A 15151-nucleotide genomic window follows, 5' to 3' on the forward strand; every position below is an offset into this window, starting at 1 on the left:
ATGAGAATGTATGGATTTTTTCAGTAGTTTTTAATGCAGTATTGTGCAGTATTTTTCTTATCTGAACCCCAGTGGAGGTAACAGAACGTTTTATCTTTGGTTTCAGTGGTTCTTATTGCAAACAAAGGCATCTTTTTTTTCTTCTTCTTTTTCTCTTTTCATTTTTTTTAAGGAAATACAAATATATTTATCCTCTCTTCACATCTCCTGTTTTTCTCATTTTGACATATGGAAATCCAGAAATTTAAGTTACAAAGAGGTAACAGGTATCCAGACCACACAAGTGCTTTATGGAATGCCCTTTGGAAAAATCTTTTTAAAAATTATATTTGAAGTAGGTACTAGAAAAAGAAAAAAGGGAAAACAGAGGTGTCATAAATCAAAGCAGTCATCTGGTTTAGTGTCCTGTGCATGGTCAACAGCAGATGGCATCACTTGCCTGCAGCAGACTTCCTTCTAAACCCCATATGTTAGTAGTTTGTTATGACCTAGATCTTGCAGCAACAAATACCCGAAGCATTTTATTCACTTTCAGGCTTTTCTGGGAAAATGTGTTCACATCGATCAGAACAATTTTTCATAAATTGTTCCACAACAGATAATTGTTTAATACTTGTCAAAGTTTCAAACATTCTCTTTCTAACTATTAACCAAAGGTACTAGACAAGAGTGTAGATGTGGATTCTTAGCATTTAAGTTTTGCATACTTCTGTGATGCAGAGTTTAGAAATTAATGAACAGTAAGCAACTAAGGACATAAAAGAATTTGGAAGCTTAAAATCAAAGGGGAAATCTATATCTATAGGCAGTATGAGGTTTGTTTGTCTAGGCACCTTATAAGAGTCAATATAGAAGTAGACTGTGTTTGAGCTTGTTGGCACAGGCAACCTTTCTTTGTTCTCACTACTGGTTTATCAAAGAAACTTGTTTGAGAATTACATGCAGATAGATGCTGACAAAGCAGGGTGCTGAATAGGAATTTCTTCAGGAAACTGAAAAATGGTTGCATTCAACTAATCTGACCATCTCTTTCTTGGTCATCACAGATGTTTCCTGGAAGGTCTGTGCCAAAGGTTGGGTTTATCTATTAATTAGCAGTGTCTGTCTTTTTATCTGAGGCAGTGAAGTGTTGAGTCAGATTGATGGTCCAGATCAGGCTAGAGTGAGGCAAAGCTGATTTGAGAGCTTATCCAAGTGACTGCTTTCATCTAACTTGATGCTACCTCTTCTCAACGAGGAGCCTGATAATGTGCAGAAAGATCCTGTTCAGCAGCACATCATTGGATAGTGCAGAGTCTTATGGATTTCCCTAACGTCAAGGCAAAGGGCAATGAGTTGAAGAAAAAAATGATGGCTTAATGGGGCTTAGTATTAGTTTCAGTAAAGATATGCTGGTCATGTCCTGCATTTACTTTTCAAAAATCTTCCAGTAAGCACAATTAAAGATGCCTGTGCAATGTCACTTGGAACTCTGAGTGCTTAGAAGTAGCTTGTTAGGAATTTTAATGTGTTTTGGTTTGGTTTGGTTTCGGTTTGGTTTTTAATTTATCTTATTTCCTGAAAAAACATGATAATACAATACTGTTTGGCTGGATATTGTTGCATCATGCATTTTACGAGAGCTGTATGAGAGACTCTCTCTTACACCTTTTAGGAGTTCTGGGAAACTTTATCCTTCTAGGATGGACTGGGGTTAGGACCATAGTTAGGTAAATGCTGTTGAGAAAGCTCATGGGTCAGGACAAAGAAGAATTGTTCATCAATTACTCTTGCAGGCAAAACAGACTCGACTTCAAGACGATTAAACAAAACAAGCCAAAAAGGAACAAAGACACAAAACCACAAACATTAAAACAGCACCTTTTCCCCTCACTTTCCCATGCTCAGTTTCACTCCTTCATTCCAGACTCCTCAACCACCCCCTGAGCAGCACATAACAGAGGATGAGGGCTGAGGGATTATGATGAGTCCATAACAGTTCGTTCTGTGGTGCTCTTTCCACTTTTGTGGTGTTCCTTACCACTTTTACTTTGCTGCAGCATGGGCTCCTCCACAGGCTTCAGTCCTGTTAGAAAATTCTGCGCCAGCATGGGCTCTCCACAGGTGGCAGTTCCCTCAGAAATATCCATCTGCTACAGCATGGAGTCCTTTGTGGACTACAGGGAATATCTGGCCTGGCGTGACCCTCTCCACAGGCCGCCAGGAATATCTGTTATGCCACAGAGAACCTCCTACTACTACTTTTCTCTGATCTTGATGCTTCCTCTCTTGTTTTTCATGCCTTTTCTTCCCTCCTCTCCTTCTGTGTTGTCTCCATCTCCATTTTAAGTAAGTTTTCAGTGATATTTGGCTGTTGGGCTTGGCAGCATCCTGCAGTGAGGCCTCTGTGGAGCTGGCTACACAGGCCAGCACATGCCAATCCACAACCCCTGTGCCTACCAAAACTCCCATCCAGCTAGTCTTGCCTAAGCATACAGTAGAGTGGCTTTGAATAATATTTCTTATATTAGTACTGTTCTACGTGCGTTCAAGAAGTTCTATAAACTGGTCAGAACCTGTTTGTTTTCTGGTAGAAAAGTTTGTGTAGGCCTGTGATAGTTCTTGTCCATGCTCATGCATTCAGCCAATAAAATTCACTTCTGAGAAAATCTACACTAAATCTAACAAATCTAGAAAGTTTCAGTCTGTAATTCTGATAGTTTCAAAGCAGGTTTTCTGAATAGCACCTGCAAACACTGGATAACAGCACCTGCAAAGTACATGCACAACTCTTAAAAGAGTTTGATATTTATTTGCTCTCCTGGTAGTGAAAAGTCAGGGATGTGGAACAATCACAGTATTAATGAGTTACTAACAAATTAATTTTAAAGGCAAGATTACTGTGTCTGTAGCTATTATCTCATATTGTGAGTTTCCAAAACAATTTTAGAACTTAAAAAAAAAAAAAAAAAAAAAAAAGTACAGGACTTCAATAAAATAAATACTATATTTTCTATGTATATAGTGTATATGTATACTATATGATAAAAATATTTAATGTTTTATAAAATATATAATACAGTCTAATAAATAGAGGATAAGATATAATAAATATATATATATATACTATATTGGAGTGAGACAAAAAAAAATCAAAATGACAATGATTTGCAGACATCTATCACCCTTTGTTTATAAGACAATGTCTATGGAAGTTAAAAAGATTTTCCTGAATGGATTAAAACCAAAAAGTATATTTCCTACTAGTATCATTCTACCTAACCTGTTCCAGCTTGGAAATATCTGAACTGCTGTCAATTTGGGAGCTAGAAATGGATCTATGATATGAGTTAATGCATTGTGTCTTTATTCTATTTGCATTGTCATACACCCAGAATGACTCCCTCAGCCTTATCAGAGTAACTGGAGACTTACATTGGTCTGTGACCAAAATCTGGTCGCATATCTCCTTCTGTTACTGAGAGAGCACTCAAGAGCGTAACTGCTTCAAAACAACTATTTAATGAAAACAACATAGCAACCATTTATAGGTCTACTAGAAAGAGCTTTCCCTTTTCTTCCTCTGATGGACTGGGATGTTGTGCAGCAGTTGTATCACATTATTTCAGTGTATTAGTAGAACAACAACAACAACAACAACAACATGATAATGAAAATGGCAGCAATTTTCATGACATACTTTTATTTTAGAAGAAAAAAATAACCCTCGCAGATGGGAGGAACACAAATAAGAATGTTTTCTCAAGATCTGTTCAGAATAAAATATTGTAGTTTGATGGCTTTTCTACTTATATTCAAAAACATGAATGATGAAGTGTAAAAGAAATAAGATGTTTAAGATGTGTTTAAGATACAAAAGCAGAAGCAGGTTTGTTAAGCTGTTGCACCTGAGCCATAACCAGAGAGGACTTTTGCTGCTTTGCCTCAGTATCTAAGGAGATTAAGCATATACCTTCTGAAGTATTTGTCACATTTTTAACTCTAGCAGAAGAACTATAATCTGTAAGGCTGGTTTGTGGCATTTTATGCAGGTCCGATATATTTCTAAATGGCAGTGTCTCTGCACCTAAATTAAAAGACACTTTACGTGGAAATATTTGTTGACAGTGAAGTGCATAAGTTATTTTCCATACCGTATTTTTATGGGAAGTACATTTAAGTGGCATAAAGCAGAATTTGATTAATTAGTTTTCACTTTTAATTTGCCAGAAGCTTATTTTCTTTTAAACACACATTCTAAAATACACGTTCTTTGTTATATATGTAGATATTTGTTGTGTTGTTTGTTTTTGTTTTTGTTTTTTTGTCTCATGATATTTTACAGCTATTGGTACTATTCATTAAAATGACACTCTGCCTTATAGTAAAGGATGTAATTTGCTAACACAATATTTTTACCCAAAAAAAGTATATCAAGCCCTTTATATAACTTACCCATTCTTTTAACCACAGACAATATATCAGCATGTATTTTTAAATGTTGTTGATAGTAAAGTACTGTTCTATTGTAAATGTTTGACTAAAGTTTTTAAGTTAAAATCAGATTCAGAGCAGAAGATTTGTTCAATTTTGACAGTCTTAAATTTCACTGATTTAAGTGGGTGATGAATGCTGGGCACCAGTGGCAATCCAGGAGTATGTGAAAGTGTTTTCCAGTTCTAACCAACATTTTGGCAGTATAATAAAACCATACATCAACCATTTTGGGGAGAAAAAATATATATATGTGTTTTATTTGGAGCTGAAAAATAATATGCATTTTCACTCTTTACCTTTTTATGTTATGGACAGACATTTTAAACGTATTCTTGTATCTTAAAATGATTATTCGAAGTGATACACTCACCTTTCTTACGCCAGGTGGAAAAAATAATAGTTGGTATAAGAGCTCCCTCTATTGGTTTTACTTAATATCAGCTTAGGAAAACCCAAAGTAAGTATCACCTCTTGTCAGTATTTCGTAAAAAAAATCAGTTGAACAACTTTATCAAATTTTAAAAATCCGAATTTTATAGAAAGAAAACTATGAATTTTACCACTGTACAAAGTATATAAAATACGATAATGCTATAGATTTCTTTATTTCCGTTGTGTTTACAAAAAAAAAAAAAAAAAAAAAACTTTGCAATTTTAGCAGCCTGATAAACTGTATAACTTATACTACTGGTGTACAAACAATCAAATCAGAATTTTCTGTTTGTAACTACTTTTAATTGTAGATATCAGAGCTCTCAAACTGCAGAAGTGTGGCTCACATAGTAATGTGAATTTCTCATCAAATGAGTAGTATTCACATCTTCAAATAAGGATTTCTGTTCTGTGGCACCCTGGTGATATTTTATCCAAGTGATAACTACAGAAATTCTTAGTAAAGGAAGGGCAGTACATTAAAAATATTTAATATACAGCTATAAACATAATTTAGCAGAGGGAAAAAAAAAAATAAGGAAATTAGAAACAGTTTTTCTTGGACAGCATGAAGTGTTTTTAGGTCACATAAGTAATCCTATAAATCTCATGAAGGTAAGTGTAGTTGTTAGTATTAAGAGTAGTTGTGTGTAATAGTTAAGTGTAGTTGTTAGTAATAAGTTAACACAGGTTTTCTTTCATACATAGTTTTTATTCTTGAAAAGAAAACTGTATATACTATATATATATAATATTTGAAGGGTGAAGGAGCCCATTCTCTTAGTTCCATTTGAAAATCAAAGCCTACAGTTCTCTTGTGAAGAACACGCTAGAGTGAAGCCTGACATATTTATTAAGCAATAGACCAGCTTGTAGGGGCCTATAAACAGTACCCTACATGCAAAATGCTTCCTTAAGCACATTTACACATCTCACCATTTCTTAAGCACATGTACGTTTATCTCACCATTTTCCCTTCCTCAGGTGTGGGAACATGTGCATCTTGCAGCTTCACTGACAAGTCAACAGGCTTTCCCTGGGCAGTAGAATTCCAGCCAAGTCTATCTTTGGTTTCTCCCCGTGTGGGACGTCCATGGCATTCATCCAGAGGAGGGCAGCAGTGCTCCCCTCTCAGTGGAAGTAGTCACAAGACTTTGCATATTCGTATGCAAATCCCGTAAATGTTACCTGTTATTCTAACTTAAGTGCATAGAGAAGCAAATTTCTGTTCCATAGTGGATGCAGGCAGTGAGCACAATTCCTGTTTAGAATCTTGCAGCAGCTGTGCTCAAATGACAGTGATGATGTGCTCATATGTGTTCAGAGGCAGCAAACAGTTATTGATTCATGGGCAGGTGATCGGTGCTGTGCTCATTCTTGTATGGCCAGCAGCACTTCATGGTATTAACCAGCTCCACTGACAACACAATTTATCACAGGAGTTATATGAGATCATATTATTTGAGATTTTTTTTCAATATCTAAGTGGTCTTCATCAAGAAATCAAATTGTTTGGCTGAAAATTAATGGAATGCTTGTGGTCATTATTGCTGTTAAAGACTGATTAACCAGTTTGAGACTGTTAGTGGGGGTAGTGGCCTGGAAATAATTCTCATTGTATAAACCTTGGATAATTAAAAATATTTTCCTTGGATGTCACTTGTGTTACTCTGGATTTGCAAATGAGAGGAATTTTGCCAATGGTCTAATTACAGATGTTCCATGCTCCTGTAAAAAAAAAAAAAAAAAAAAAAAAAAAAAAAGTCAATTAAAATACCTATTACTGTGTTTCCCAATTACTGTTACAGCTCATCTCTCATCTGTGAAAAGAAAGCCATTGATAAATTAAAATTGGCTTATGTGCCAATCTTCTTATATATAATTGCTGGCTTCTTAGGTTGCACAATTAAAAATTCTGTCAGCAGGTCCAAAAAAGTGGACCATTTCTGCTTCTCAGAAAATAAATAGCTGTGAGGAACATACTGTTTTCTCATAACTTTGGGCAAACCCTCGATCTTTTTCCCAGTGAGAAGGGAAAGGAAAAAATACCTTCAAAATCATAAAGTTCCATTAATGATGATGATTCCTAAAAAATCTAAGTATTTCTAACATTTGAAACAACACAGAGAAAGATAGGATGACAATCCGGTTTTATCTAAATCTTCTACAAGGGAATTATTATTGTCTCGTCATGTATTTTCCATAGTGATAGTCTTAGGGGTAAAGAATCATTGTTTTCAGAAGAAAACAATGTGAGAAAGTGCTCTCATTACTGAGCAGAAGGAGATCATTGTTGCCATCTGTGGTGTCTTTATTTACTGCAGTTTCCACTGCGCACGAGGAACAGTTATGGGGCAATGCCCTGCACGTGGAATGTGCAAATAAATATCTCATTTGTCCATTAATAGTTGTATAACTGTTCATCTTCAGGACAGAGGAAATCCTGCTTAGAAAGAAAAGTCTAGACTTTTGAGAAGCTCAAGCAGGCTCTTGAACATGCTCGTGTGCGTATTGGGATGCAAGGATTTAGGAATTTGAGGAAAATAGCAGTAACTCTTAAGAGCTAAATTTTGGATCTGTGTGTTGAATGTGACAAGTGTGAGGAACTACAGTCTTTTTGCAAACCTTTTGTTGGTAAGAATAGCTCAAAGGAAATTACTGTATTCCAATAAATCCAGACATGATGAGGGGAAAAAAAAAAAAAAAAAAAAAAAAAAAAAAAAAAAAACCTTTATCCCCATCGAATATAAGTGACACTAAAATGTATAAAAACATAAATCAGTATAGCAATTGCCTCCAAAAGGCCACTTATTATCTCAATACATATTTTATGGTTCTTTCATTTAGTTATCAGAGAAATAAAAACAAGTGTATATATAACCCAAAGTTCAGAAATTTAAAATACTATTCCAGAGAAAGAAAACATGCTGTGTTCTACTTTTGCAGTATTTGGCTAATTGCTTGTTCATGCTGTATTTGGTCAGATGAATTCTGTAAGGTTAGATTTAGTCCTGGGACCGTCTTTTGCATGAAACATCAGAATCCTGTTCCTCTCTAGGATTTATCCAAACCTGTAGCAACACTTGCAGAAAATACTGAAATTATTCAGAGCACTTTATGCAAAATGGAGGGCTAGATAGTGTTCTCAAATAGGTTAGTGTGGTTCAGAAATAACAGCCTTCTTCAGAAGAACTATTCCTGATTTATACTAAAACAAATTACATTGAAATCTGAGGTATATGTGTTTTATCTTCTTTGGTTAATACAGATATGATTACATTAAAAATTGTTTTGCCATCTGCCAGTTTGAAAAGAAATGCAGTTAAACATATTGTGGTTGTTTATGCAGAGAGAAAAGTCCAATTCTAATCAGCTAAGTGATCACTGATCATACAGGTGCACTTGTTATAGGGGATGTGTTGCTTAAAATGAAAAAGACAGCAAACAAAACTGCAGAGATTGCTAAGATTTAAGTCTTATTAAACCAGTACTAGATACTGTAGAATACTGCCAGATAAAAAGTACTACACAATATTGTAAAATATGTAATAGCACTTAAAAGTGTCTGAGCAGTCTTAAGTTAGGTACTGCTTTTAGGATTTCTGTTGTTTATCTCAGAGTAATTTTTTGTGCATTTAAGTATGTTTTATTGCTGTGTCTTCTAAGCATAATTTTCAGTTTGAGAATTAGCATCCTCTATTCTTTTAAAATACTGCTTATGCAGTCACTGAAAATATTTATTTTCATATGCTTTGAAAACAATGTGAGATTTGAAAAAGGATCCACTTTCAGTATGTGTTTTTATAAGCAATGAAGGACTTGATTCTGAATAAACCAAATAAAAATAATAATAACGTCTGTGAGGTACTTAATATTTCAGGAAAACTAATCAGGGACTTAAAACTATCAAAAGTTTTCAGAGCTGGAATCACTGAAAAGGGTAAGAAATACTATAGCAAACATCAGAAAAAGTATCTTTAAGGTGAAATCCCTTCTGCCCTAACAGCAGGTCTGTATTAACAATAAGCCGCAGAAAATACCATGTCATGTATCATACATTTTTCAACAAATGCAGACTTCAGTTTAGAAGTAGAAAACTAGATGTGTCTGAAAAGAAAAGCAAATATTATAGCCTAGCCAAAGAAAATAAATCTCCTAGGATGGGCAGCTTTATTATTATGTGTATGGTCCCAAAGCAGCGCAGATCAAAACAACTGCAATTTACAATTATCATCTCCTGCTTTTTTGATGAGTTCTGCTTTGTAATGGATCAGAGCAGGTGGGACCAGTCTTCCTTTGTCCCTTTTTACTAAGTCTAACATGCTTTCTTTTAAATCTTCAGTCTTTTATAGCCTTCTCTTTTTTTTTCTATTTTAGCCACATTTTTTGCTTGCTTAAGCATTTTTAGAGCAGCTTATCACTACTGTGATTCTTTACTGTTTTCATTGGTGTGTACAAACATCAGTAGTCTTCCTTGATATGCTGTGGAAGTGCTAAGGTTTTTCTTTCCTTTTAGGAAGGTTCTAGTAAGTTCTGTGAAACCTTCATAGTTCCATTTGATTTCTGATGCCGCTTGGTGTGACAGGAACCCTTGAGAACCTTGGAAAACAACACCGTTTCTCCCTCATTAGAGCTAGATAATGGCAAGTCCATGCATCAAATATCCCTTTGAGGTTGCTCCCTTCTTCTGCACATGGAGCCATATGCCCAGAAATAAAACAAGGCCTATCTTATAATGGCCTCATCTATTTTCTTACCTCAGAATACGTCTGAGCATTTTCTTCCTTGGTGTCACTAAAATAAGTGGCAGAAGGTCCATCCTTTCTAGGCAACATATGGTCACCTTTGTCAGAAATGATTGTGAATCTCAAATACAGGAATTAACATGTTTTAGTATGCAGTATTCATTTGAACTGGAGTACAGTAAAATTGTATCTGCACAAACTGATAGAATTTTCCTTAAAACACAGTATCTAAGCATTTCTGACAAAAGAGCTGGACTTCACATTTTGACTGGATTGAGGTACAAATAATGACTTCTTAATTTTGGTCAGAAAGAACCTATTTTACTAGTTTAAAAATGTATTATCTGCTATGGATCTGAAAGTCTTTGGCCTAAAATGGTATTAAGAAATCATTTGAGCACAGCAGTCCAGTCTAGCATTGCTGCAAATAATAGATCGGGTAAGTTGCTTTGGTTCCCATGAGGAAATCTGCAAGTCTAATTTTATTTCATATTCAGGAGGGTCTTTTGAAGTATCAGTTTAACCACAGGAAATTCAATCACTGTAAAGAATGCTAGCAATCATTGTATTGTGAAAGCTTCGTTTATATTATTCATGGGCTAGAAATCTGAAAACGTGCTGAGAAAATGTTTTTCCTTTCTTGGTAGTAGTATTCAGAAATGCCATAAGGTTCAGGTTTACTAGAAAAGCAAGTTTCTGAATTGTCATAAAATCCAGTTTGAAGGGTTGTTTTACCTTTTAACAGCACTTTATAGCAAACCAATAGCAAGAAGGTCTGAAGATGAAAAGGCTCAAATCCTGGCTCTTTGGTCTTACCAGTTACTTCCCTATTGAAAGCACCTTTGGAAAGGGCACTGAAAACCGAATTCTCAGGTTGTGACTGGGTAGATCACTTCTTTTGTACTCACAGAAACAGATAAGTTTTTAAAAAACTATGTTTATGCCCATGCAGCATCCTCAGCCCACAAAAGTGGCTGAATCTGAGTAAATAGTTTTCTTAGTGTCTGAAGCAACTAATTGGATGTGTAGTGTGAACTCTTGATTTCAATTTTTGTTTTCAAAATTGTTATTACTGAGACACCCTGCAAAGATAGCTTTTGTGAAAAAGATCTCTAAACTTCCATTCTCCTCACAGTGTTGTATCACACGATTAATATTTTAAACACTGGGAAGAAAAGGAAACTCAGGCAGAAACTATAGAACCTAAAGACTACAACTGATTAGTTTCCAATTAGAGTGTTTCCAAAGAAGGGTGGATTATGCCTCATCCAGCACTTGTAACCTAAACTGTGACTGTGAAAGTGGCCCTGCAATCTCTTTATGCAGCTGCATCAGGACCAAAGGTAGCTGAAATAGGATGGCAAATGAATCCTTCAATCTACCAGAAAATGTTTCTTCAAAGCTTCTAAAGAGATGGAGAGAGCTCAGTCACTTATTTATGCCTTTTCCAAAGGTACACAGGGGAATAAAAGGACCATGTAGTCTTAACAAAAACAAGCAATGCAAGTTCAGCTGTTTTAGCCCAGAGCTTTATAGAGCTAAAGAATTCACAGAATCACAGAATGATTTGATTTGGAAAGGGACCTTAAAGATTCTCTAGTTCCAACTCACCTGCCATTCACAGGGATACCTTCCAGTAGATCAGGTTGCTCAAAAATCATTTTTAAATACAGTTTAGTATAAATAGCTTTTTCATAATGTATTTATTAGTTTATGAAATAGATTATTATGCAGTTGCTTGCAACAGTAGGAAGCAGACTTGATGACTGTCAGGTCCTTCCAGTCCCAGTCCTAACTATTTTTTTTCTTTTTTGTTGCAGCCCAGAAGATGGTGAAATTCATCCTGAAATCTGTAGACTATACATCCAGTTGCAATGTTGCTTAGAAATGTACACAACAGAAATGCTTAAGTCCATATGTCTGCTAGGATCACTGCAGTTTCATCGAAAAGGTATTGAATTGCACTAATATACATGCTGATTTAAACAAAAGAACAGTCTCTGGGGGAATGCTTGGGTGTTCATGAAAGAGAAAGCACCAAACTGTAAAAGGGGCTATACCACTGAATCTTTTTAGATACTGAAGAAAGATGTATTTCCATGTCATTATCATAATTCCTACAGAATGTCATGTCAGGCATGTGTCATGTCAGGCATGTGTCACTAATGTCTCTGTAGTTTTGAAGTCTGATTTTGTTTTTTTGTAAGAGTGGTCCCAAAAAAAAAAAAAAAAAAAAATTACTGCCAATGAATCATTGGAGCCAAGCTATCTTAGTCATTAAAATAACAACTGCAGAATGAAATCTTTTGAAAAATTTTAGTTCATGCATATCATGAAATTTTGTTTCAGGTCAGGTCTCAACACTTAGTGTGTTTACTTTCTTATGAGCTTTGTCAGAGTTACAGCCAGGATACCCTCTGTACATGTTTTAATTCATAGGAGAATTTTTCTAGCCAGACTATAATTCCGGTCATGCTCAGTACTCAGAGGACACCTGCAGGACCTTAGTTTAAAATAGAAGATAACAAGGAGCTTGACCTGTAACACAGGCTGCTTAACAGTTTAAAATAACTACTACTGAAACTAAAGTTCTTTTTTCTGTTTCCTTTGCAACATAAGTTTGTTTATTTCTTTTGTTTTTGTTTTACCACAGAAAGAGTTTTGTTCCCAAGAGTTAACTTTGAGCAAATTAATGTATACCAAAGTAAAATACATTTTTAACAGCCCTTTGAGAACAGTGGTATCTCCGTACCTTATGTGTACTGTTAAGGCTTGACTGGTCGAAGACTGTACAGAGTTAAGGCTCATCAACTGGACTAGACAAAATGAAGTTTGTTCTCCAGAAATATCTTGACAGAAGAAAGCAGGTTATACGCCTCCAGAATTACTTGTGTATCCTGAATGAACCACTCTAGAGCTTGTCTAATCAAGTCACTGTGCTTGCCATTTACTTTACACTCAAGTGCTCCAAAGTCTTGGAGGTGTCTACAGACAGAGCATTCACCCATCCTGCTCTGACAAAGAAAGTGTGAGAGTACCCTGAGGGCTACAGTGGCAAAGAAGTTCACCTCACATTTCATACTAACGAGCAAGTCTCTCAGGTATTTTGAATGACCCTAAAATGTCATCTCCCATATGGGCTTCCTAGGAATTGTGTAAAGTGATGTCTGACACAGCTGATTCTGATGCTGTGTTTCCAGCAACGTGATGTCAGTGTGTCAGCTGCTTTAGCCTTACTGGCCTTCCTGGCTGAACCTGCCACAGTTCTGTCAGAGAAATCCTGATTCTCAATGGTGCATGTTTTACTTTTTCTAATGGTTAGCCCACCTGTAAGAAGCTCCTGATGAACAAAAGGAGTTAATGGTGTAACTTGAAGAACTCTCTAAAATATGCAGAACAATTCTGATCATACTGATAACTGTATTGGTATGAAAAAAATAGTCTAGTAAAGAAACAGCTAAATCAACAGAAACTGATTACTACATAATTACCATGTTGAGGTATTTCTTGGGTAAAATATTTAATGGCAAGTGTTTGGTTGAGCAGTATGAGAGAGTGTTGGCACTAAACCAATCCACTACTATCCCCATTATTATTTTTCCAGCAATGCCATTTTATAGAAAAATATGGATAGATATTAAGAGCATTTTATGATTAAAAAGCTGTCCACCTTTATAAAAATAGATCCTAAATTCAGAATTGGAACCTGGCCCAACAGGGTATCTTTATACACAAAGGAGATATCCTTCATTCATTGAAAATGTACCTCTCTAATAATTTCACGTTTCATTAGCCATCTGTTGGCTAAAATGTAGAAATGCAGGTAATTTACTGAAAAGGTTATATAGTAACCTCATTATTTGCTGATGGGATACACTGATTGGAACTACATCTATGATAACAGTAACTACTCTTTTCCCAGATAATATCTCAGACAAAGTTCTTGTTTTGTAATAAACCTTATGCATTTCCTGGCATGCTGAATGATCCTGTAATGCATCTTCTATCTGTATCTAGCTATAGGGTATAGCTAATGCCAGTGGTACTTTTTATTATGAAAATAAGAATTAGAGATTTATAACTGCAGAATAGAACTTCTTAGTGATTTTCTCAAGTCAAAAAGAGATCTATAACATTTAAAGAGGCAGAATCAACAGAGCCATCATCTACCAGCTTCTAAAATGAATAATCTTTTTTTAAGACAGAATGTACTACATTTCATAGCATTGGCTACAGTTGTCAAAGTGCTTTATGTAACTGCAGAAATTATGCAGCCTGGAGTGACCCAAGTAACCCAAATGAGCCTGTCTCCCTTTTATGTCTGGATGGTAACTACATGATTAACCTAAACTAAACTTCTACTACATGCCTAAAGTTGGATAAGATGAATTTCAGCATCACAGTATGAGCCAACTTATTTCCTATATAGCAGTCCTATTGCTATATGCAATACACATTGGTTCCTCATCTCACCATACAGAAAGTCATGGTAGCTATTCTGCCATTGCTAAAGAGAATAATTTTTATCCTGCATTGACACAGAGATAACGACAGTAACTTGGCTCAAAATTTCTGTGACATTCTTAGAGAAAAATGTGAATAGGCAAAAATTGTATTATCACAAGGATTTTAATACATTGAATTGTGAAACGTAGCTAGTAAAATGTTGTTTTCATATATGAAATACCTGGATATTTACAATGCCTATAAGTCTTGCAAAGGCATCATGCAACAAAGGAAAGTCCAGTTACATGTTAATTACTTGTGCACTGTGGTGGTGGTCAAACATTGAAACAAGCACCCAAAGAAGCTGTGAAATCTGCATTCTTGGAGATACTCATAACTCAGAGGGACAAGACCCATTTGAGGCCTTGCAACATGACAGAAGTCGGCCCTGGTTTCAGCAGGGAGTAAGACCAGAAGGCCTTGCAGACAATTTTGTTCTGTGATTCTACGTGTACCAAAACATATTATTTCCCAAGGAAAAGAATAAATCATTTCTTTAATTTCTTTACTTCTGGAGAACGCTACTGCAGTGTAGGCAAAGTGCATAAATTTATCTCCAGAAATGAAAGAGATAATAATTTCACCACTATTAAATATATTGTCATATTGCTAGTATATAGCTTTTACTTCTTTGTCTGTTCAGTTTTTCACCAGTTTTTCACCATCGGACTAATGATACTAAACAAAATAAATTGTTTCTCTTGTCCATGAAGAGGACTACCCTTAGAATCAGTGAATATTTCCAAAATATGTTAACTTCAATAAATTCATGTCTGGTATTATTCCCTGCATCTAATTTCTTGCCATATCTTGAAGCTTATTTTTGAATATATTTTCCGTTTGTCTATAATATTTTCTGTTTTTTAGTTCTCTTAACTGTTGCATAAGTGGTTTGTTGGGCAGCTAAACTCCACCACAATTGCTCCTTCACTCCCCTTCCTCAGAAGAGGAGAGTATGCTGGAAAAAAAAAAAAAAAAAAATCTACTTCCCA

The 15151-nt window shown here is 35.4% G+C and overlaps 1 protein-coding gene and 1 long non-coding RNA gene across 3 annotated transcripts in view; one reads left to right on the forward strand and one right to left on the reverse strand.

Moving 5' to 3' along the window:
• Positions 1 to 4457, reverse strand: part of LOC118155712 — a 13512-nt gene extending 9055 nt beyond the window's left edge. The window contains exon 1 of the long non-coding RNA XR_004745980.1: positions 4323 to 4457. This is a non-coding gene — a long non-coding RNA (uncharacterized LOC118155712). The remainder of the gene's footprint in view (positions 1 to 4322) is intronic.
• RGS7BP (regulator of G protein signaling 7 binding protein) overlaps positions 1 to 15151 on the forward strand; it is a 43441-nt gene that overhangs the window by 14776 nt on the left and 13514 nt on the right. For both annotated transcript variants that reach the window (XM_035309111.1, XM_035309110.1), the window contains exon 3: positions 11474 to 11604. In XM_035309111.1, the coding sequence (XP_035165002.1) occupies positions 11474 to 11604 (131 nt within the window). The remainder of the gene's footprint in view (positions 1 to 11473; positions 11605 to 15151) is intronic.

Source organism: Oxyura jamaicensis, chromosome Z (genome assembly GCF_011077185.1).
Source record: "Oxyura jamaicensis isolate SHBP4307 breed ruddy duck chromosome Z, BPBGC_Ojam_1.0, whole genome shotgun sequence".
In the NCBI taxonomy this organism is placed as follows: domain Eukaryota; kingdom Metazoa; phylum Chordata; class Aves; order Anseriformes; family Anatidae; genus Oxyura; species Oxyura jamaicensis.